Here is a 23,938-nt window from a genome sequence, read left to right as displayed (position 1 = left end):
ACTAATGGTAACTGTAACACAATAACCATAACTAAAAGATTTCAATGCAAATGATTTACTTTTTATTTTCTATTTAGAAAAAGAATCAACATATCCATAAACAAAGATAATAATTAAATATTTAAACATTAAATGAAGCATGACTAAGCATTAATTTATTGCCACAAATTGAGCTTAAATATATAATGATGCTACTGTTACAGCAAAGAACAAATTATAAATTACACGTGTACGTGCATAGGTTTGCACTGCATTTGGAAGTGTTTTACATGGACTCTGCATGTAACATGTCATTGGCAAGCCTATTTGCCTGATTTTCAATTAGTAGGATTACAAGGAAGATTAATTTACTCCTGATTTAATGATTGTAATCTAGGCTTTGCAAATACATGCGAGTTAAACAGAATGTTTAACAGTAAAGGGAAATATACTCAATGATCAATATGCTGCTCATGCCTAAAATGAGTGATTAGAAGCAACCTTTCATATTAAAGGAGACATATAGTATAAATAAAGAAACCCTAATTTTGTAGGCAATTAACCTACACATGCTAACAGGGATGGTCACTACCCTACAAATGCTTACAAAAATGTCCAATATTCTATACATGCTAACAAGTAATGACCAATACTTTATCTTGTAAATGCTTGCAAATTAATTTGAAGAGGTTTGCATGAGCAAAGAGAAATGTGTAATCACTTCCAACAGTTCAAAGTATAAATAAACTGTCAGTAAATATTGTAATCCAACCTGTGCAGCATAATTCATTTATAGTAATATATATTTTGTAAAGTTTTAAGTATCCTTTATTAAATGTGAGATCAAGTTAATAAGAATTACTTCTTTTAGATTATAAAAATTTGTATTTTTAGAAAAGCAGGTGGCTTTAGACTAATACCAAACTAATACAGCTGCTCTGCAGAAGCAGTTATACAGTATAGAGATGTCATACAATAGTTATTCTATTGTAGCCTGTTCTTTTCTTGGGTATTCATTTTTTCAGTCTTCCGTGCAAAATGCATGCAATTGCTGCTGTCAGCAGACAGAGAAGTGCCAGTAATCCTACTGTAATTCCCAAGCCAACAGTAGTGTTCCCAATGCCTTGTGCATCTATTTCAGAATAATCTAAAAAATGAAAAAGCAATTAGACATTAATACCAAAACCTTAAATCAGGCTTCTAAATTGTGAGTTAGTAATAGTGTAAGTAGATGCTATTTAAATAGCATCCCATTGCAATATTGTTGAGAAATGGGCAAATATATATATATATATATATATATATATATAGCCATTTCTCAATATGTATATGCCAAAGAAATCCAAACCGACTAGCATTTTTTTTAATGTTATGTAACTTAGATACACTGGGGGTCATTTATCAACACTGGGCAAATTTGCTGATGGCCAGTAACCCATGGCAAACAATCAAATTACTGCATTCATTGTTCTACTTGTAGCTGGCTTTAAAAAGCTCATCATTGATTGGTGGCTATTGGTTACTGCCCATGGGCAAATTTGCCCAGTATTATTAAATGCGCCCCACTATTCTTTATAATATGTATATGCATGGGGGAAGTTATATAAGGATTGGCAGGTGTTGGAAATATGAAGATTTGGAGGACTGTTTGTTTGTATGTCTAAGAAGTGTTCCTTACAATCTGGTAAAGGGTGATATGGGGCTGTGATACCCAATATCACTTTTTCCTTGAATGACTTAATTAAGACTTTTAATGGATGAAAGAGATGTTCTACTCGCTCTGTGCTAAGTTCTGCATCTGTAGATACTATGCCTGAAGTAGATCCATTTAACAGAGGATGTGGTGGGTGCAGAAACTATTTACTTGATCACTAAACTGGAAAACTGGGCAGCAAACTGAGGTTCAATGTTGATAAATGCAAGGTTATGCACTTTGGCAAAAATAATATAAATGCAAGTTATACACTAAGGGGCAGATGTATGAAGGGTCGAATATCGAGGGTTAATTAACCCTCGATATTCGACTAGGAACTAAAATCGTTCGACTTGAATATCGAAGTCGAACGATTTAGCGCAAATCCTGCGATCGAACGATCGAAGGATTATTCCTTCGATCGAACGATTAAATCCTTCGAATCGAACGATTCTAAGGATTTTAATCCAACGATCGAAGAAATATCCTTCGATTTAAAAAATCTCAGGCAAGCCTATGGGGACCTTCCCCATAGGCTAACATTGACTTTGGTAGCTTTTAGCTGCCGAAGTAGGGGGTCGAAGTTTTTCTTAAAGAGACAGTACTTCGACTATCGAATGGTCGAATAGTCGAACGATTTTTAGTTCGAATCGTTCGATTCGAAGTCGAAGTAGTAGTCGAAGGTCGAAGTAGCCCATTCGATGGTCGAAGTAGCCCAAAAAACACTTCGAAATTCGAAGTTTTTTAATTCGAATCCTTCACTCGAGCTTCATGAATCGGCCCCTAAATGGCAGTGTGTTGGGAGTTTCCTTAAATGAGAAGGATCTAGGGGTCTTTGTAGATAACACGTTGTCTAATTCTGGGCAGTGTCATTCTGTGGCTACTAAAGCAAATAAAGTTCTGTCTTGCATAAAAAAAGGGCATTAACTCAAGGGATGAAAACATAATTATGCCTCTTTATAGGTCCCTGGTAAGGCCTCATCTGGAGTATGTAGTGCAGTTTTGGACTCCAGTCCTTAAGAGGGATATGAATGATCTGGAGAGAGTGCAGAGACGTGCAACTAAATTGGTTAGAGGGACGGAAGACTTAAATTATGAGGGTAGACTGTCAAGGTTGGGGTTGTTTTCTCTGGAAAAAAGGCGCTTGCGAGGGGACATGATTACACTTTACAAGTACATTAGAGGATATTATAGACAAATGGCAGGGGACCTTTTTACCCATAAAGTGGATCACCGTACCAGAGGCCACCCCTTTAGACTAGAAGGAAATAACTTTCATTTGAAGCAACGTAGAGGGTTCTTCACAGTCAGGACAGTGAGGTTGTGGAATGCACTGCCGGGTGATGTTGTGATGGCTGATTCAGTTAATGCCTTTAAGAATGGCTTGGATGATTTTTTGGACAGACATAATATCAAAGGCTATTGTGATACTAAGCTCTATAGTTAGTATAGGTATGGGTATATAGAATTTAATTAAAAGTAGGGAGGGGTGTATGTATGGATGCTGGGTTTTCATTTGGAGGGTTTGAACTTGATAGACTGTCTTTTTTCAACCCAATTTAACTATGTAACTTGAAAGAAGGGTTTATTTACATTGTAGTCTTATATTTCATATTAAAAAGTATAAACAAATGAAGCCAAATAACTTACCACTGCTAGAGCTTCCAGTTTTCCCTGTAGAGAGCAAGAAAAAAACATAATGAATATACACAGATTTATTTGATGTTGGACCATAGCTACTAAATAGTACAAGCGCAGCAAACAGTCAGTAATTCGTTTTTGATTAGTCAAATACAAGTAAGGAAATGAAAGCAAAGTGCTCATTGGCTGCCATGGGCAACTGCACTGGTGCATATTATTGTAGTAAATCAGAGTTAATAGTAAATAAGTGGTGGCCATAGATGTACAGATAACATTGTACAATATTCAGTGAGTGTATGGTAGGAAAAGAGCCGACCGATATTGGCAGAAGACTTGGATATTGGTCGGCTTGCCAATCGGGCTGGACACAAAATTTTGATCAGGTGCCTTTGAAGGCATCCAAACATCGGCCATTGTTAGAGCTGAATCATTAGATACATTTAGCATTTTATTGTTTCTACCTGTATATATGACAATTCAGCTCTACACGTGTGTATTGAAACAAACGATCTTTCTTGGAAAGATCTTTTCCAAGAAAGATTGTATTTGTTACGTCTATGCCCATCTTTAGAGTTGACACAGGTCACAGTTCCCAGGTATTAGATTGCTTGCACGTGCATTATGTGTTGTTACTGTTAGAGAAGATTAGATGAGTAGTAGGATTACTAGGATTTGAATTAGTAAATGTGGGTATTGTCTCATTCAAGACCTTGTAACCATACATACCATTGTCTATGTTGGTACTAATTGCAGGTGAAGTAACAGTTGCTGGTTCAGAAACAGATGTGGGTGAGGAAGAACTCTGGTCTGCTCTCACTTCTCTCCTTCTTCTTAAACATGTCTGTGGGGTAAAGCCTTTAATCAGCATATATATGACACTTTATACAGATAGTTTGTAATCAGCTTTGTCATTTTTCAATCTGAACAACAATTTTATCCTACTCTGAAATCCTGTAAGCTTTCCAAATATTCAAAATAGTTTACAGCATAAGTGAAGTTTTATATATATACATATATATATATATATATATATATATATATATATATATCATATTTTTCTATAAAGGAATATAAGGATTAGTAGATCTGAGGTTATCCCCACGAATACAACGCTGCCTATATTCTGTTTGTGAGGGGTGGGATGCACGTCTTCTCCTGTCCCTACCTGTCCCCTAGCCATCCCCTAACTTGTGGTTCATTCAGAGGCACAAGTTAGAGAGTGACAAATATGCCAGCCTCAACAGGACCCTATCCTAACTGCCTGCCCTGAGGACAGGGCTGGCTTGGGAACCCTAACACTGCACTTTTCAATTCATGCTTGATTTTTTTATCTTAAGCTAGCATACATGAAGAGACCTGCTCGTCTGGTGAGATCGCCAAACAAATGGATCTTTTACCGATATGCCCACCAACAACAGAGTTATATAGGGCTGAACGATCAAATTACAACGGGAAGCAATAGGCTCTGGCGGGTCGGTCGGCGGAGAAATTTAACCTTCCCTATCAAAATCATGGCCAGATATCGATCAGAAAGACCCGGTGGAAGCCCCCATACACGGGCAGATAAATTGCTGAATTGGTCTAAAGGACTGATATTGACAGCTTTATCTGCCTCTGTATGGCCACCTTAAAAGACCAGTAACATCAATTTTTTTTTTACAAAAAATTCGTTAGTATAAATCGAAAAAAAAACACCAAGCCAAATGAAACTTTAAAATTGCAAAGTCTTTATTAAAAAATAACTTACAGAAGCACCCACTTCCGCTCCTCTTCAGAAAAGGCGAAAGGGCGACGATCCATCGTGCGGCGCTGGATTTCTCTTCCCTGGCTATCTCAGATATTCTTCAGCATGTGAAGGAGCCATGGTCCTTGGAATGTCGGATGCGCTGGTGGGCTCGCAGGCAGTTGTTCTCCTGGCAGTCCAGTCCCATTGCCTTCATCACAAGAAGAACACCAAGGCTTGAACTTGCAGGGGGCGCCCTGCGGAGGAGGCTGGAGGAAGAGCAGGAAGCCACAGAGGAAGGCGAAGTCAGAGGGCTCCCCAGCAGCAGTCGTGCTGGCAGATGAGGTTGCAGCACCGGTTCGTCCTTTCTTCGGCTCCCCTCCCCGCATACTGTATGTTCTCCCGTGGCTGCTGCGTGCATGGGAATGCTAGCTGTATGCGCTCAATGCCACTGCGCTGTACCACCATCCCTTCCGCTCCCCCACATCTACCTGGACTCAGGCCGACCACCAAGTGGCCTCCTCCAACCTCGTGCAGCAGCCCCCCAACTAGATAGTACTTGTCCTGCAGGGTCTTGGTTTAGCGCCTCAGCTGGTACTTATGATCCGGTTGTTACTTCACGTGCAGGGACTCTGGACTATACCATAAGGGCATCATGGTTCGCTTTTACTCGGTCCTGGCTGGCTTGTTTGCCCCGCCTTGCCCTGTATTGCTAGGGGGCACAGGTGAATATACAGCTGCGGGGAGGGTAGCCAAAGAAAGGACAAACCGGTGCTGCGACCTCATCTGCCGGCGCGACTGCTGCTGGGGAGCCCTCTGACTTCGCCTTCCTCTGTGGCTTCCTGCTCTTCCTCCAGCCTCCTCCGCAGGGCGCCCCCCTGCAAGTTCAAGCCTTGGTGTTCTTCTTGTGATGAAAGCAATGGGACTGGACTGCCAGGAGAACAACTGCCTGCGAGCCCACCAGCGCATCCGACGTTCCAAGGACCACGGCTCCTTCACATGCTGAAGAATATCTGAGATAGCCAGGGAGGAGAAATCCAGCGCCACACGATGGATCGTCGCCCTTTCGCCTTTTCTGAAGAGGAGCGGAAGTGGAGTTTCTGTAAGTTATTTTTTAATAAAGCCTTTGCAATTTTAAAGTTTCATTTGGCTTGTAAAAAAAAATTGATGTTACTGGTCCTTTAAGATGCAAAGCTCATCCATTCTGCTGGGCAGAATGCTCTGTGGAAAGAGCACTAAGGAGCACACTCATACTTCATTGGCTGACCTCCCACTTCTGTCCAATGGAAAAAAAATTACCTCTAATGTCTATTTATTGAATAATCCTAGTAGTTTGCTCTTTCATTTGGTTGATATAGGCATCATGTGAGCTATTGCATAGCAATGCCATGACTGCACGAGGTGATGCTTTGATTTTGGGTGCAACGTGACTGCTTTTAGCTAATAAATATATATGTACTTGCACTTATCTGACCATAGGCAGGCATTAAGAACAGGGCCACACCATGGGGCAGATTTAACAAAATGTAAATGTTCCTATTGTTTTCGATTACGAAAAACTCGAAAGCTAGAACTCCCAATTGTACACTTATTTATGAAAAACTCAAAAACTTGATCAATTAAAAATGTGCACTAAAATCACATTTTACCATTTTTTTTCAATGGTCTTAAAATCTCTATTTAAAAAACAAAAAGCTTGCCATTTGAAAATGCAATCAATCCCACTGATGTCTACATGATCTCATCAGCTTTTAGATGCCACATGTTTTCAACTGTTTTGCTCTCGAAAATTCAAGTTTCAGAACTTTGATTCCATGATTTTTGTCTGTCTTACAATTAAGCATATAGCCATATCTCTTCCATTCTGTCTTTAAATACTATTATTACAGTGTATATAACTTTATGTTAATATTGATCTCATTTATAATTCTTACTGGTTTAATTCGTGCACATTCTGCCACTGCACACAATCGCGTGATACAGTGCAAATACCATGTTGATATTGGCTGACCATTTTGTTCTATGAATCTGAAGGTACGGAATGAAAACCGTGCATATTGGGCACCTCCATTCATAATTATTTCTGTATAAGTGTCCTTTTTACATCTGTAAAAAAAAGTGTATAAAATATATTATTTATTGGCTACATTGAAAAACAAATATACTGTAGTGAATAGGGATTTAAATATACAGTGTAAACAATTTATCCACTGCAAACACTATGACATCTGCATGGTTGATCTAAGAATGAAATATATTTCAATATTTTTTACATACTTTTATCAGATTAGTTATGCTTCATAAGAGATGATTTGCTAACATTTTTAAATGGCCAAAAATTAAATATATCTTATCAGTTATTGGAACATAGATTATTCTACCAGCCTCCTTACATGCTACCCTGTGCTTCATAAGAGCCTGCTTAGGACACTGTTGGGAAATCCATTGTAAATCAGAAAACTTGAATGACCAGAAAAATTTTAATTTTGCATCTTTTGAAAGATTATCTACAAATACATTGTTTATTTACTACAATTGTCTTGTTTCATATGAGAAAGGTCTGAAGTTTTGTAGAGTGCCATGAATGCAATTGAACCATTTCTCTTCTTGTATAAGAACTAAACCTGTTGTATTTTACCGAGCTTATCTGATGTGCCTTATTTTGGCCTATTTAGTTTGAATTGCTGCCCCATGGCTACACAGCAGCTTAATTATATAAACTGTAGCAGTCTTTCTGAAGCTAATATATACTAGTGCAAAGTAACAGCGCATTATATTTAAATGTACTGTATATAAAATAATCACTATTATTTTTTTTATGTTACTATTCCTTCAAGCTGTGATGCCTGGTTTTAAAGCTGCCAACCACAACCTATAGGGTTCTGTTTCCATTGCTACAGAGTTGATATGGAGTCAAAATGGTATTTCTTAAGTTCCATGCACATTAAAATGGCCTGTCACCATATGGAATCAATAATTAGAATTATATTATTATACAGCTTGTTATGTCTGGGTGACAGGTTCCCTTTAAGCTTATACTCAAAGCATTGGTATATGCAAACTATGTTCTTTTTCAACAGGTTTCAGCCAAACCCAAGCGACTGGGCAAATGGAATCTGAACCCTAAAAAAGACAACAAATTTGTTGTGTGTGGCAAATTTCTTCAACAAGGGACCAGATCCATTGTGGAGGCTTTATCCTGGCTGTACAATTAAATGACCACTTGCTTGCTTATTTTTTCTACTTCTACTGTCTTTCTGGGACATTATTCTAAAATAAACGTTACATGCTACATCTGGTACACAGAGAACATGCATTATAAAGTGAAGACATATATGTGTTTTTCTTTTTAGACAACACATGTAAATTACACAATTAATTTGTATTAAATATAGCAAAAAAATAAAAACCGTTTTTTACTTAATGTTAATACTTTGAAACTTACCCAATGAAAAGGTCATAATAGGTGGAATTTGTCGGGAATGGAGACACTGAAGCATAACATCGATCCAGCATTACATAAAACCTAAGCAGAAACATTTATATAGTTGATTTCTTTATAGTTACATTGTTAAATTGGGTTGAAAAAAGACAAAGTCCATCAAGTTCAACCCCTCCAAATGAAACCCAGCAAACATACACACACCTCTCCCTACTTCAACACAAATTCTATAAACCCAAACCTATACTAACTATAGAGTTTAGTATCACAATGTCCTTTGATATTATGTTTGTCCAATAAATCATCCAAGCCATTCTTAAAGTCATTAACTGAATCAGCCATCACAACATCACCCGGCAGTGCATTCCACAACATCACTGTCCTGACTGTGAAGAACCCTCTACGTTGCTTCAAATGAAAGTTCTTTTCTTCTAGTCTAAAGGGGTGGCCTCTGGTACGGTGATCCACTTTATGGGTAAAAAGGTCCCCTGCTATTTGTCTATAATGTCCTCTAATGTACTTGTAAAGTGTAATCATGTCCCCTCGCAAGTGCCTTTTTTCCAGAGAAAACAACCCTAACCTTGACACTTATGAAAAATGCTAGGTTCGTTTACTAACAGCAGGTGAATTGCAAGGCTTAGAAATGCACACACATTTGCATTCATAGAAATGTCATATAGTAAAGATCTGCAAAATACTACATAGCTCTTAGCAGCAATAAGCAGCATTTACTATGAATAAAGTGCAACCTTTCCTCTGCAGGAATGGAACTTTCCATAAAGTACACGTCTCATCGTATATACACACATTTTACACTTATATACAACTCCTCTCCACAGTACAGTGCTATGCTCTATACCAATTCCAATGCAGGTCTCAGCCAAGCTTTAATCCTGCCATGTGCATATCCCTCTAGTACCCCTCTCCCACTACTCACTACCTACTCCTGTGCATACCTCCTCTTCTCCTCTCTAATACAACTAGATAGGGGTGTAATTTACAACAATAAAATATCCTATCTTAGGTTTCATTGTGCTGAGCACAATTCTGCAAGAAAATGAATGGCAAAGTAGCCATTTAATGCTTAAAAGGTGGTTAGTAAAAACAGCAATATTCTCATTTATTTATTCATTTATTGATAAGTCTCATATATGTGTCATATGTGTTCCTTTGCATATCTGGTAAGGTTCTCAGCTTGCCTCATGGTAGGCATGCCTCTGCAATCAACTTCTGATTTCTACTTTTTTTTACATTTTATTTTCAAGTAATTAACATCTTTATGACCTCTTAGAGTGAAATCAATTAATGGTAGATAAAATAATGTTCAATTATAACATCTTACTTTGCTGTCAAGTTATTTGCTCTCACTTCCACAAATACTGAACTATTCATCTGTAATCCAGGGCTTGGAATAGTAAGTTCTTTTGCATAGGTCGCATCCTGTTACAGAAAACAAAAGACATTAATAAAACATAATATTTTGCGAAATGCTAATTCATAGTGCTTAATATGTCATTAGCAAGGAGGGAAAGTATTTTTCTGGTTTTTCGTGTTTGCTGCTGATCACTTAGGGGCAGATTTCTCAAAGTGTGATTTTAGAGCTCATGTCACAAGTCATCACAGTAAAATTCCATCATTCTCTATTTTGCTCTCTATTACATGCAGTGGCATGGTAATTTAAATTTCTAGATATCGTTTCCATCCATAGTCTCATCTGTATTAAAGGAGTGGTTCACCTTTAAGTTAACTTTTAGTATGTTATAGAATGGACAATTCTAAGCAACTTTGCAACTAGTCTTTATTTATTTGTTTTAAAGTTTTTAATTATTTGCCTTCTTCTACTAACCCTTTTCAAATTTCAGATGGGGGTAACTGACCCAATCTTAAAAAAACAGATGCTCTGTTATGCTACACATGTGGGGGCACATTTACTAAGCTCGAGTGAAGGATTCGAAGTAAAAAACTGAATTTCGAAGGTTTTTTTTGGGTACCTCTACCATCGAATAGGCTACTACGACCTTCGACTACGACTTCGACTTCAATTAGAATGTTTTGAACTAAAAATCGTTTGACTATTCGACCATTCGATAGTCTAAATACTGTCTTTTTAAAAAAAACCTTTGACCCCATACTTCGCCTACCGAGCTACAATGTTAGCCTATTTAGGGTCCTCTAAGGTTTTTTTGATCGAAGGAAAATCCTTTGATCGATCAATTAAAATCCTTCGAATCGTTCGATACAAAGGATTTTATCGATCGAATGATCTTTCCTTCGATCGTTCGATCGTAGGATTTGCAGTTAATCCTTCGAATTCGAAGGATTTTACTTCGAGGGTCGAATTTGAGGGTTTATTAACCCTCTATATTCGACCCTTAGTAAATGTGCCCCTTATTGTTATTGCTACATTTTATTACTCATATTTCTATTCAGACCGTCTCCTATTAATTTTCCAGTCTCTTCATCAATGCAGGGTTGCTAGGCTAATTTGGACCCTAGCAACACTACTGAAATTGCAAACTAGAGAGCTGCTGAATAAAAATCTAAATCATTTAAAAAAACACAAACAATAAAAAAAGGAAAGCAATTGCTAATTATCTTAGAATATCACTCTCTACATCCATGTTTCTCAAACATGTTGCTCACCAACCCCTTGGGTGTTGCTCCCAGTGGCCTCAAAGCAGGTGTGTGTTTTTGAATTCTTGCCTTGGAGGTAAACTTTGGTTGCATAAAAACCATATACTGTATACTGCCAAACAGAGCCTCCTGTAGCTGCCAGTCCACATAGGGGCTAACAAATAGGCAATCACAGCCCAAATTTGGCACCCCCAGGAACTTTTTGCATGTTTGATTTGCTCTCCAACTTTATTTACATTTGAATGTGGCTCACAGCTACAGAATATTGGGGACCCCTGCTCTACATCATACTTAAAGTTAACTCAAAGGTGAACCACCCCTTTAACCAATCATGAGAGTTAATTGGTGTTTTGGGCAACAGGTACAGCCATCAAATCTGATAAACAATATGCTATAATAAATAAATCTGGTTGGTTTAACAGGTAAAATACACACACATGTATATAATTTAGCAGGTGCAATAGTGAATAGGGTTGAATTGCAAAGGGAGTCTTGTCTTTACATCATAGTCAATGTAGGGCTACTATGTGCTGTAACCATGCTTGACCTTGCATTAAAGGATGATGCCAGTGCATTAAAATGCATGGTGCTAGTAAAGCACACTGCATATGACACTTTGCAAAGTGCAATTCAGCACCCATATTAGCACCTATAGTGATGCATCCAGCAATCACAAATTATCACTTTAATGTAATAACATTGAATAACATTTCCCCCATATGTTCCCCAGTAAAATTAACGTAATGGCTTACTGAATACAGCTTGAGAGAGATTGTGCTTAAGAAACTGCCATTATTCGTGTTGATTGCTACTGAATTTCCAATTCTGCAATGTGAAATAAATATAGTTAATGAATGTCCACTGTCCACTCCACTGTAACCATGAATATTGTATTCCATGGCTTACACGAGATTAAACATTTATTGTTATAATTTTATATAAATTGTCTCCCACATGGAACATTTAGTTTTCAGTTATGCTATATAAGCACCTCAGTTAGGCGCATCAAGAGGTGTAGATTGCATATACTTTGTAATGAACAGAGTTTTGCTAAATGTAAATGTACTTACACATCAAGCCTGGTATTGTTCAGAATATACTCCAGGGGATATTGGCAAGAGTATAAATACTTTAAAGCTGAGCTATAAGTAATAATGCCTGTACTTGGATCTCTTGACTTAATGATTCCACTGATATTTACACTCTGAATGTTGGAGAAATCCTGAAAAATCCCTTGACCAGGACTACTGGTGATCTGTTTGATAGAAAAAAACAAATGTTAGGATTCTGTGCCATCATTCATGTTTTTTACAGTTCTCCAACCAATTTGCCTTTCCATATTTTTTATGTTTATAATACAACTACCTTTTTCCGTGGATTTCATTTCAACTGCGTTTTTTTTTTTTTTTTGTTTAAGCAATTACATTTTAACAATGTACAATAATTTTAACCTAAGCATTCTGAAAGGAGACTTACTACAAATGAACTTCCACAAGTTGAACTGTCGTTGACTGAGAAGATGAATTTCAGAACCGGGACTCTGCCTGATGTGTCAATTATTCCCTGACATTGTGAGTTAGTAAAGATATCATTCATATATATCTGAGATTCATTAAAACCATCATAATATATTGGGCAGAGATAAATATTCAACTCAATGTTTTGTGGTCCACATGTCACCGAAATATCGCCATAGTCTGCAAATAAAAAAAATAAAGTTTATTGCTAAAAAATATTGTGAACCGCACTAACATTAGTATCTGGATAATGAAGTGAAATGACAAAAAATGCTGTTCTGTCTGTACATTTGTTATCCTTATTAAGCAACATACTGACATGACTCCATCTCTCCCTTTGTTTTGTAATTTGTTGTTAAGAGGTTTCATAAGGAAATGTAAGGACTTTCCTTTGTGATTTAATTTCTACTTCTCTATGTTATTCATTTCAATTAATTAATTAGTAATACAATTATTAACAAACCGTTATGTAGAAAATCCGAATTACAGGATGGCCATCTCCCACAGACTCCATTTTAATCAAATAATTCAAATTTTCAATTTTTAGAAAAATTTCCTTTTTCTCCGTAATAATAAAAAAGTACTGCCTACTTGATCCCAACTAAGATATAATTAATTATTATTGGAGGCAAAATAGTCCTCTTGGGTTTAATTTAACTGTGCTTCATTTGAAGGCAAACATTCAGTGATGAATCGTCTACAGCAAGGAAATTTTGGGAGATCTCTTACCTGGTTTTCTCCAAGTGTCATTGCAAGATGATATATCAAGGCTGAGATGTCCATGAATAAAATTAAAGAGCAAAGCATACAATAAGTACTCTTTTATTCTGGATTCTGATGAGAAGGCCTTGAATAAAGAAGTATAATACTATTCATTATTTTATGCCATCCTACTTTCAGGTGCTTCATTAAATATAATCTTATTGAAATACATTTATGAAATATATATGTCTCAAGGAAGCATTATCAGAACAAAAGGTCTCTTGTTTACTAAAATAAAAATGATATTTATACATAGAGGTCCTTGTACTTTTGAACAGATTCCCCAAGTACAGTAGATCACCATTTTGCAAAATGTCCCATAAAACCTTTCATCATATTAGACATATGTTGGGGTATGTTGTAAAAGTTGTTTTTGCAATAAAAAATCATTTATGTTACCCCTGTAATACTCGCATCTTCCCAGGTACCTCCCCAATGTGTTGGAGAAACTGTGGCCACAGGGGGGACTTAGCAACATATAATGTGGGTGCCCCTAGATTTTAGCATTATTCAGAAAAGTGAAAGAGCTACTCTCAAAGATCTTACTTAGGGAAAATTGCCTACATATCTATACAACATTGGTGGGTAAGCCCATGCCAGACAATACAACTTTATCTTAACAGCATCTGGGTTGGCCATCGTTTCTCTGTGGAAAAAACACCTCTTCCCCCAAGATAGGAGATTTAATACACAGAGTGAGAGTTATGAGGGAAATGGAATATATGACAGCAAATATCAGGGGTTACCGGAAAAGATGGGAGAAAGTCTGGTCCAGATGGGACGCCTATAAAGCCTCAACCTATAACACGAGTTAAGCCATTTTTCCAATATGTAAATAAAATTGAAACTGTCTAAGGTGCAATACAAACAGAGTCGCTGACCTTCCTCACCCAAGGGCCCTTCTATACCCCCCACCCCCACTCCCCTTAAAGGGTTTGTTATATATATATGCTTTATGTTTTAGAAATAAAATTACGCAAATGAAAAATACATTCACACCAAGACATGTACAAGATCAGACATTAATCGCTTATCAAGGTTTAATCTCTAATAACATGCTTATACTAAAATTGTATAACCATGCATGATTGTAGACACTTATATGCCATTTGGTTTTAATGTCATTTAAGCTGTTGATGTATGCGTGAACAAGAAAAATGGAAAAAACTTAATAAAAATCTAAGTTACAAAAAAAAACATATGTAAGAAAGGAAAAGGCCATTTGGCAATGTTATAATGTGCATTGCACATTATTGTTTGCATGTTTCAATAGTTCAATGGACTTTAAGGTGATTTTTTTTATCATAGAATTATGGCTTTTGCTGAAATAAATTTTCATACATTGACTGTGCAAGACAAAAACATAAAACTCAAAATATCCTATTCTAAAAAGCCTAAATATGTTTGTCTTTTTGAGGTCTTCTTCATGACAGCCAAAAACTGTATGCAAATTATATATTTTATATTTTATTTTTGCTATGATGTTTGTTTTATGCCCCAACTGCTATTTTAACTTTGCAATGAACTTCTGGGTGATTTCAGGCTTAGCAATTGTTTTGTTTCTTGTTTGTTTTATTTGATAGCTTCATAGATGGTTGGATTATCTCTGCTTTTTATTTTTAGCAAAAGTGCCTATGCAGAAAATGATTAAATTGTGTCTAAAGTGCAGAAAAGTGCAGAAATACATAGAATTCTCAAGTTTCCAAGACCTGTGCTGTAGCTTGTCCTTTCCAGAACTCATGCTTCCAGTTCTCATAACATAGAGATATTCAGAGGGAACATTAATAATAATTTAAAAATTAAGAACATGTAACAATTTACAGGTTCAAGAACATGTTACAGTGTCTTAGGGCTATATAAACAGAGTATCAGGCCAAGAGGGAATTGAATATAATAGTATATTTGTTCAGAGAAATAAATATTCGGATTTATGTTACAGACCTGTGACACTTCTGTGACTGCGTTAGTGATACAGAATCCTCTGCCTCCAGGCCAGTGGCTGTTCAAATTTTTCTTTTATCTGTGAATTGCTTTAACAATGAGCAGCCTCTGGCCATCATTCTGGGTAATGCTTCTGCCTTGCTCATTGAGTCTGCTTTTTTTGGGGGCGTGGTTCCATGTAAGTATTGCCATTAATTCTTTCGGTGGAATGAGGCTGATAACGTACTTTTGGAGTCAGTGACTATTTTGGAGTCAAGCACTTCAGTGGGTGCTTATGGTAGGTTGCTTTATTTATAATGATTTTCATTAGCTTAACATGTACCTGCCCAAACTTATTTGGGTGGAATAACACAATAACCTATTGCCATGAATGTAGGGAACTGGAAAGCAGGACTCACTTTAAAGAATTTTCTTCAAACCTATTTTTAAAGCTTGTGAAAACTCATACACTTCCCAACATTTACAGCAATATTATTGTTGATTTAAAAAGACAGCTAACTCTTCGTCTTTGTCATTTTAATCAAACGACTTTGTTCTCATGATAACATTTTCCTGTCAGCTCATGATTTTGTTTGATGCAGATGTGAACTTTAATCTTAAATGTAGGTTCCACTTGGAATGAAATTACTACTTCCCCACCAATGTCTTAGCTTAAAAGCTTAACAGAAGATTAAAACCACATCATGCTAATGAAATATTTTCCTAGAATGACTTAAGGTCATTATATCTAAAATAGAAATGTATGCAAATTGTCATTTTGCTGGGCTCTTTACATGAATGGTTGGATGTTCAATTATGATACTACTTATTTTTGACAACATTACGTAGGGGCACATTTACCAAGGGTCGAATATCGAGGGTTAATTAACCCTCGATATTCAACACTCTAAATAAAATCCTTCGACTTCGAATATCGAAGTCGAAGGATTTAGCGTAAATGCTTCGATCAAACGATCGAAGGAAAAGTCGTTCGATCGATGGATTAAAATCCTTCGAATCGTTCGATTCAAAGGATTTTCATCAATCGATCGAAGGATTTTCCTTGATCAAAAAAAGCTTAGGAACCTTATGGGGAAGGTTCCCATAGGCTAACATTGATGCTCGGTAGGTTTAAAGTTTAAAGAGACAGTACTTCGACTATCGGATGGTCGAAAAGTCGAACGATTTTTAGTTCGAATCGTTCGATTCGAAGTCGTGGTCGAAGTAGCCTATTCGAGGTGCGAAGTACCCCAAAAAAAAACTTTGCTATGTGAAGTTTTTTTACTTTGAATCCTTCACTTGAGCTAAGTAAATGTGCCCCTACATGTGAATTGTGTTGCTATATATATATATATATATATATATATATATACAGTATATATATATATATATTTGCTTTGGATAATATATATATATATTCCCCATCTGTTTTGTTCATATATTGTAAAAAGTATACAATGCTACAGTTTCCTATGGCAATGTACAGTATCAGCAAATCAGCAATTATGCAATTTCATTTTGAAACTGGCACTTTAAATATTAAAATTTCTGATTATACTATCTGCTATAGGTCACTATGCTTTTATATAGATGTAGTAGAAATGTAGTTTTTCTCACTGTTTGCATCAACTATGAGTGAGAGGTGCTTATATACTGTATGCACAACTGCTTGTGTAGACGATATTTTTTATCCAATCATTCCTGGCCACTGGCCCTTCAAATTGTTATATGGCTTGAAAAAGTGTATTTTTCAATAAAAACATGAATATCTTAAAAATAGCCCAGAAAGAAAAGACATTGAACGTAAAAGTGTTCCCTGAGGACTTCCTACACAATTATGGACAATTCTGCATGCAGGTACATGTTATAAAAATGGTTGGGTATAATTAACCACTTCTAGCTCACATGATACATACATCAATAATGTGGTTTATTAACAAATAGTGCAGGTCCTGCACTAGAAATATGTTAGACTGCCATAATGTATACAATGCATATTGCTGATTTGGTGTAATTTTACATTTATAACATACCTCAATGACAGATAAACACAGAATGATGTATATACACTGTACTTATGAAACCCTTCTTTACAAATAGCTCAGTTTTAAGTAAATATAGTAAAATTATTTTCTATTTTTTTTTTTTGTAATAATAAAACAGTGCCTGGTACTTGATGGTAACTAAACTGCATGAATCTGTTGAATCTATATTGCAGGCAAAACAAACCTATTGGGTTTATTTAAAATTTAAATACTTTTTCAGTATATCTAATGTATGGTAATCCAGATTTTGGAAAGAAATTCAGAAAAACCCATGCCCCAAGCATTCCATTAATTAAATCCCACACTTGTGCTTTAATTAACACTGGAGTGCTCCTGCACCTCTCCCACCCATATCATATTATATCATACATTTGCATTTGTCTGTTTATCAGCATTGGCTAAACTTACCATAACTGCTATAAGGGTGATGTTGGATGTCCAAGTTCTTGTTCCCAAAGCAGCTAAAGCATATGATCGGTTGGATTATTTATATGTGCAGGAATACATCAGTTCATTGCGTAAGTACAAGGTATGATCGGATATTTAATAATTAGTATTATACCTGGTAACAAATGCCTTTTGTAATGAACAGGTCCCCACCTAATGTAAATCATATTTTTGACATAAACAGAAATCTGAGAATTGGTTGCAAAGTTCAAAAAAAACCCAGAAATTGACAAAAAGATGTTGCATGAATGACTGCTCACTGTACATGAGGTTCTTGGTAACCGGAGAAATAGGGAGTTCCCAGTACAATGCGCAGTTTATCTTATTAAAACATAAAACAAACAGGATGACACAGATTTCTTGTTTTCAGAAAGTTCCGTTATGTATCTAAGATAACAATAACACAAACGTACATAAATTGTTTCAGATAGAGCACACCGATTTCCTTTTTCACCTTTTTTGTCTTTCTGTTTTTTAAATCATTATGTTACATGGAGGTCAATTTTAGCAAAGGCACGGTATATGGCACAAAGAGGCAAAACTGTGATGCTGATATCTGTGTCTAACCTACTTTCCGTGTGTTTTCAATAGAGGTTATGACGAACACAAAAGGTTGGGTCCCGACAGTCTCTTGGTACTGTGGTATTAAATCATGTATAAAACTGAAAAAAACACTTACATAACAGCTCATAATGTTTTCAGGTCTCAGGGATGTCCACACGACCCCATTCAGCAAGTATTCATAGTAAAGGCAGCACTCAAGTAGGTCTTTTTATGGCCTTTTTTGGCCACTTTGGGACATGAGCACCAATTCCTGTCTGTGCTCCCAACATGTGCTCCCAACAGGTTGTATACTTTCTGGCCAGAGCACTCCAAGCCCTTGAACCTTTTTTTCCAACAAATGTAATTATCAGTGATAAATAAAGTTCTGGGAGGGGGAATCACAGCCTCCCTGGCTCCATGGTTCTGATCTCAATGATACATAACATATAGTGGACTTGATATTATTTATGCTGGGATAACCACATAAACGACTGCTTGCTTCTGGTACAACATGTATTAAAATTTTAATGAAGGAAATATAATTCTTATTATTTGGATAAAATGGAGTCTAAGTGAGACAGCCATTCCGTCATTTGGTGCTTTCTGGATAATGGGTTTCCAGATAATGGTTCCCATACCTGTACTCAAAGAAAAACACTAGACGTTCTATGCAAATAAAGTTTGCAGCAAGTCTGATCACCCAAAGCAAGTAAACAGCAGGTTCTATTTATTATAAATCATCTGTTTTTAAAAAAACCTCTTAATGGTTGCTATAGTTGGTCTCGAGATCATACAATTGGGATTGAGGATTTAATATTCCACCCACAGAATAAATACATTTGAAAGTAAATTACTGTATAAATATCGCTAAAATGAATTATTAATACAGATTACAAATACATGGAATTATGGAATTGTTTTTTTAAATTCTCATCAAATATCTGGATCTTTCATTCAGAGAGACAGAGGATGGGTCAGTCTAACAATTCTGAAGGGAGATTAAGAATGACATGGGTACTTTATTAGGCTGCTGCTGTGGGAAAGTGGCATAGCCAGTGTAACAATATTTCTCAATATACTGCTGTATTCTGTGTTTCTATGGACTGTGTTTTTACCTTTACCTGCCCTCAATCCAGCCAGATGAGGGGCAACTCCCAGCATGCACTACATTCAACTCTTGCACTTAAATGGGTGGTCCACCTTCCAAAACTTTTTTCAGTTCATTTGGTTTCAGTGCAGTACCGTAACTAGGGCCCCGCCCCCCTCCGTACGGCCTGCATTTCAGTGGCGCGCGGGCTGCCGGGGGCCCTGAGGGGGTGCGGGCCCTGGCCCGCTCGCACCCCCTACTCCCCCGGTAGTTCCGCCACTGTTTCAGTGTACCAAAAATAAAAAAAAATTCCAATTACTTTCTATTTTCTATGTGTGACCGTTTTTGTAATATTTAAGTTTGTCTAATTTTTCACCTTCTAAAGCAATTTTGGGAGGGGGGGTTGTCGACTACCGTTCTAAATTGATACATTTAGTTGATACATTTCTTATCTTTGTCCCTGCTGAGAATAAATCCTGAGTTTTATTAAAGGATAAGTAAACCCTTACAATAAGTGAATGTAAAGTTGATGGGGGTGCTATACAGAGCACTTTTGCAACGTACATTCATTCTTTTTTTTTATTATTCCAACATAAGGGATACATGTACTGTTAACATGAATGCATTTTGTTACAACATCACCACCTGCTAGTCATTTTCCTTGACCACCAAGTAGTCAAGGAAGTTGTCAGGAAAAAGAAAGAGGCCTGCTCTGAGGTTGTTCTGGTTAGGAAAGTTTTGAAAAAAGTTTGTTATTTACATGGAGTCATCAGGTTGCATACATCTGACTTATATACAACTCCATCCAAATGTCAGCTACTACAGAATTGTGCTGTGGTTTGCTTGGCCTTTATTAGCATTTAGGTTTAATAAACCACCTGTCCCAATCCACTCTGGTGTGTGTTGTCTACTGTGGATCACAGAAAAGTAAAAATAAATATGCACATAAAGATAAAAATAAATACTATGTTAAGACAAACATCTGACATTTAATAGGTAAATGTACCTGTTCCAACTTACATACAAATTAAACTTAAGAACAAACTTACAGACCCTATCTCGGGGACTGCCTGCTGCCTGTACCTGTGCACACATGTTCTGTGTACTACACAATAAGGCACATATTTTCTCATAAGTCAGCCTTTTACCATAAACAGTCACTAAAAGAAAATTTTTGTCAGTACACATTTTTGGAATATTTTCAAATAGATATTTTGACAGAATGCTTCACCACTGCTACTATGGTTTCATCTCTCCCTACTATACTTGATATCCCATAGTCACAAGCCCTTATCAGAGACTATTATCCCATTGCTACTATAGGCACCATCTCTTCCTACAATACCTGCTATCTTTCAGCCACAGTCCCTTCTCCGAGATGATTATTCCCACTGTTACTATAGGCACCATCTCTTCCTACTATACCTGCTATCCCACAGCCACAGTCCCTACCCAGAGACTATTATCCCCACTGCTACTATAGGCACCATCTCTCCCACTATATCAGCTATCCCACAGCCACAGTCCCTTCCCAGGGGCTATTATTCCCACTACACCTATAGGCACCATGCAGTGGCGGAACTACCGGGGGTGCAAGACGTGCATCTGCTCCAGGGTCCGATCCCCTGCACCCCGCAACCCAGGAGAGGAGTACTGGGTACTGAACTCCTTGGCACCAGCAGAAAGATCAGTAACTTCCTGGCTCCTGCAGACAAGTGTGCTAATTACATGCTAACTTCCTCTCCCACATCCCATCAATGTGCGCAGTGACTGGAATGTTAAAATAACATTCCTCGATCTGTAGAACACTATTCCCCTCCACCCCCTCACAGTCCGCTGGCCTTTAACTAAAAATAGTAGCAGACTGAGGGGAGTGGGGGTTTGAGAGAGTGTGCAGGGGTTGCTTCAGAAAGTATGCAGGCAGGACAGATGACAGCCAATTGCAGCAGGGGAAAAAGGCGCCAGTAATAATTCATATTGTCCAGCGCTCGAACAGGCAGGTAGGATGGATGGCAGACAGTGGTGCTGCTGCTGCAGATTCCTCCTCTCCACCCACCCCCAAGACTATCTGAAGAAAGAAAGAAGGCAGGCTGGTAAGGATACACATCACATTTATAACACTGCCTTGTGGTTTTTAACCCTTTCCTTGCTTTCAACAGAACAAAATTGCAGTTGTGACCTCCTATTATGAAATGTGTTGTTTTTTTTTTAACATGGAATTGACTGTGCCATCCTTATGTGATTTCTGGGGTTCTTTATTCATGGAATTGCCACCGTATAATCCTACTCCTACTGAATTCTGTGGTATTATACATGTAACTGCAACTGTGTTTATTCTGCTAAATGTTTTAATAATTAATTAAATTGCATCAGTGTCTTTTATCTCAGAATGATGAGATTTGCACTTTAGGTACAGCTAAAAGAAATGTATAGCTATCAATATATTTAAAAAGTCTACCATCGTTGGCATGGTCTGCAGCGCTGATTCAGGGGAAAACGCCGCCTGAGGTGGCTCCTGCAATGCCGCCCCCCTCCCCGGTTTACCAGTCGGGAGGGGAGGCAGGAACTCTAATCCGGAGAGCGCTATTGCGCTCTCTCGCATTAGTAAAGCCGAATTTCCGGTTTAAAAACCAGAAATTTGGCTCTTAAAGGTACCAGGAGCGGCTTTTTGCCGCCCCTGGAAACCTCTCCAGAGTGTCGTCTGAGGCGAGTTTCTCAACTCGCCTCGTTGGTGGCGCGCCCCTGATGGTCTAAATTCTGTAGGCAGCCCTTAGTCTGTACAGAGAGATCCCATAAAACTAGGGCAACATAGGTATTCCCTGTACTTAGCACAATTTAGCAGTAACAGTCCCCTAAGTTTGCTTATAGTCTGTACAGAGAGATCCCATAAACTATGGCAGCATAGGTATTCCCCGTACTAAGCAGAATTCAGCAGGAACATACAGTCCCCTAAGTTTGTTCATAGTCTGTACAGAGAGATCCCATAATAAGTGTGTTCATAGTCTGTACAGAGATCCCATAAAACTATGGCAGCATAGGTATTCCCCTGTACTAAGCACAATGGTCACAGAAGCCCTCAGTGACTTCTAATATCCTTATCATTTACAGTAGGGGGTACATTAACCCTTATAATACATGAGTGATACTAAGAGTTCCCTATATAACTCAGCCTTGTGCCTTTATATTGTCACAGAACCCCTCAGTGACTTCTAATATCCTTATCATTTACAGAAGGGGGGTACATATCCTGTAAATAATTATAATACAGTCAAACCTCAATTTTACATGTCCTTTTTACGTGTAACTTTTACATTAACTGTTGTTGCTATTTTTTAATGACTGATTTTTGTATTTAGGCCCTCTCCTTTTCATATTTCAATCTCTTATTCAAATTAGTGCATGGTTGCTAGGGGATTTTGGACCCTAGCAACCAGATGGGTGAAATTGCAAACTGAAGAGCTGCTGAATAAAAAGCTAAATAAGTCAAAAACTACAAATAAAATGAAAACCGACTGCAAATAGTCTCAGAATATCCCTCTCTACTTCATACTAAAAGTTAACTCCTAGATGAACAATCCCTTTAGGGGGGGCCCAGTTGTAAATTTCTGTACCGGGGCCCTTAGGGGTCTAGTTACGCCACTGGCACGATCTCTCCGTACTATACCTTCTATCCCACAGCCACAGCCCCTGCCCAAAGAGTATTATCCCACTGCTAATATAGGCACCAATTCTCTTACTACACCTGCTATCATACAGTTAAAGCCCCTTTTGGAGGAGGCTACTATCCCCACTGCTACTGTCCATACTATACCTGCTATGCCACAGTCCCATCCCAGAGACTATTATCCCCACTGCTACTACAGGTATAATCTCTCCCTACTATACCTGCTATTCTACAGCCACAATCCTTTTCTAGGGGCTTTTATCCCCACTACTACTATAGGCACAATCTCTGTACTATACCTTCTATCCCACACTACAGTTCCTTCCCAGAGAGTATTATCCCACTGCTACTATAGGCACCATTTCTCTTACTATACCTGCTATCGCACAGTCATAGTCCCTTTTTATAGGCTACTATCCCCACTGCTACTATAGGTACAATCTCTACATACTATACCTGCTCACCTGCTATCCCACAGCCACAGTCCCATCCCAGAGACTATTATCCCCACTGCTACTATACTGTAGGTATAATCTTTCCCTACTATACCTGCTATCCCACAGACACAATCCCTTTCTAGAGGCTATTATTCCCACTACTACTATAGGCACAATCTCTCCCTACTATACCTGCTATCCCACACCCACAGTTCCTTCCCAGAGACTATTATCCCTACAACTACTATAGGCACCATCTCTTCCTGCTATACCTGCATTCCCACAGCCACACTCCCTTCCCAGAGGATATTATCCCACTGCTACTAGAGGCACCATCTACATTGTGGGGCAGAGTTACTAAGCTCGAATGAATGGTTTGGATTTCAAAAAGTTCGAACTTCGAA

The 23,938-nt window shown here is 37.6% G+C and overlaps 1 protein-coding gene across 1 annotated transcript; it reads right to left on the bottom strand.

The window, feature by feature from the left end:
* Nucleotides 1–46: 46 nt before the first annotated feature.
* LOC121400012 (zona pellucida-like domain-containing protein 1) lies at nt 47–17,871 on the bottom strand. Its single transcript, XM_041582286.1, is given in 12 exon segments — nt 47–1,001; nt 1,004–1,126; nt 3,323–3,346; nt 4,040–4,154; nt 6,971–7,142; nt 8,482–8,562; nt 9,821–9,918; nt 11,865–11,937; nt 12,183–12,367; nt 12,589–12,809; nt 13,359–13,476; nt 17,765–17,871. Coding segments are annotated over 12 exon segments (1,251 nt in total). The 5' UTR covers nt 17,768–17,871; the 3' UTR covers nt 47–963.
* Nucleotides 17,872–23,938: the final 6,067 nt, after the last annotated feature.

This window comes from Xenopus laevis, chromosome 2L (assembly GCF_017654675.1).
Source record: "Xenopus laevis strain J_2021 chromosome 2L, Xenopus_laevis_v10.1, whole genome shotgun sequence".
NCBI classification, from domain to species: Eukaryota; Metazoa; Chordata; class Amphibia; order Anura; family Pipidae; genus Xenopus; species Xenopus laevis.
This window is presented reverse-complemented; position numbering and strand designations above follow the sequence as displayed.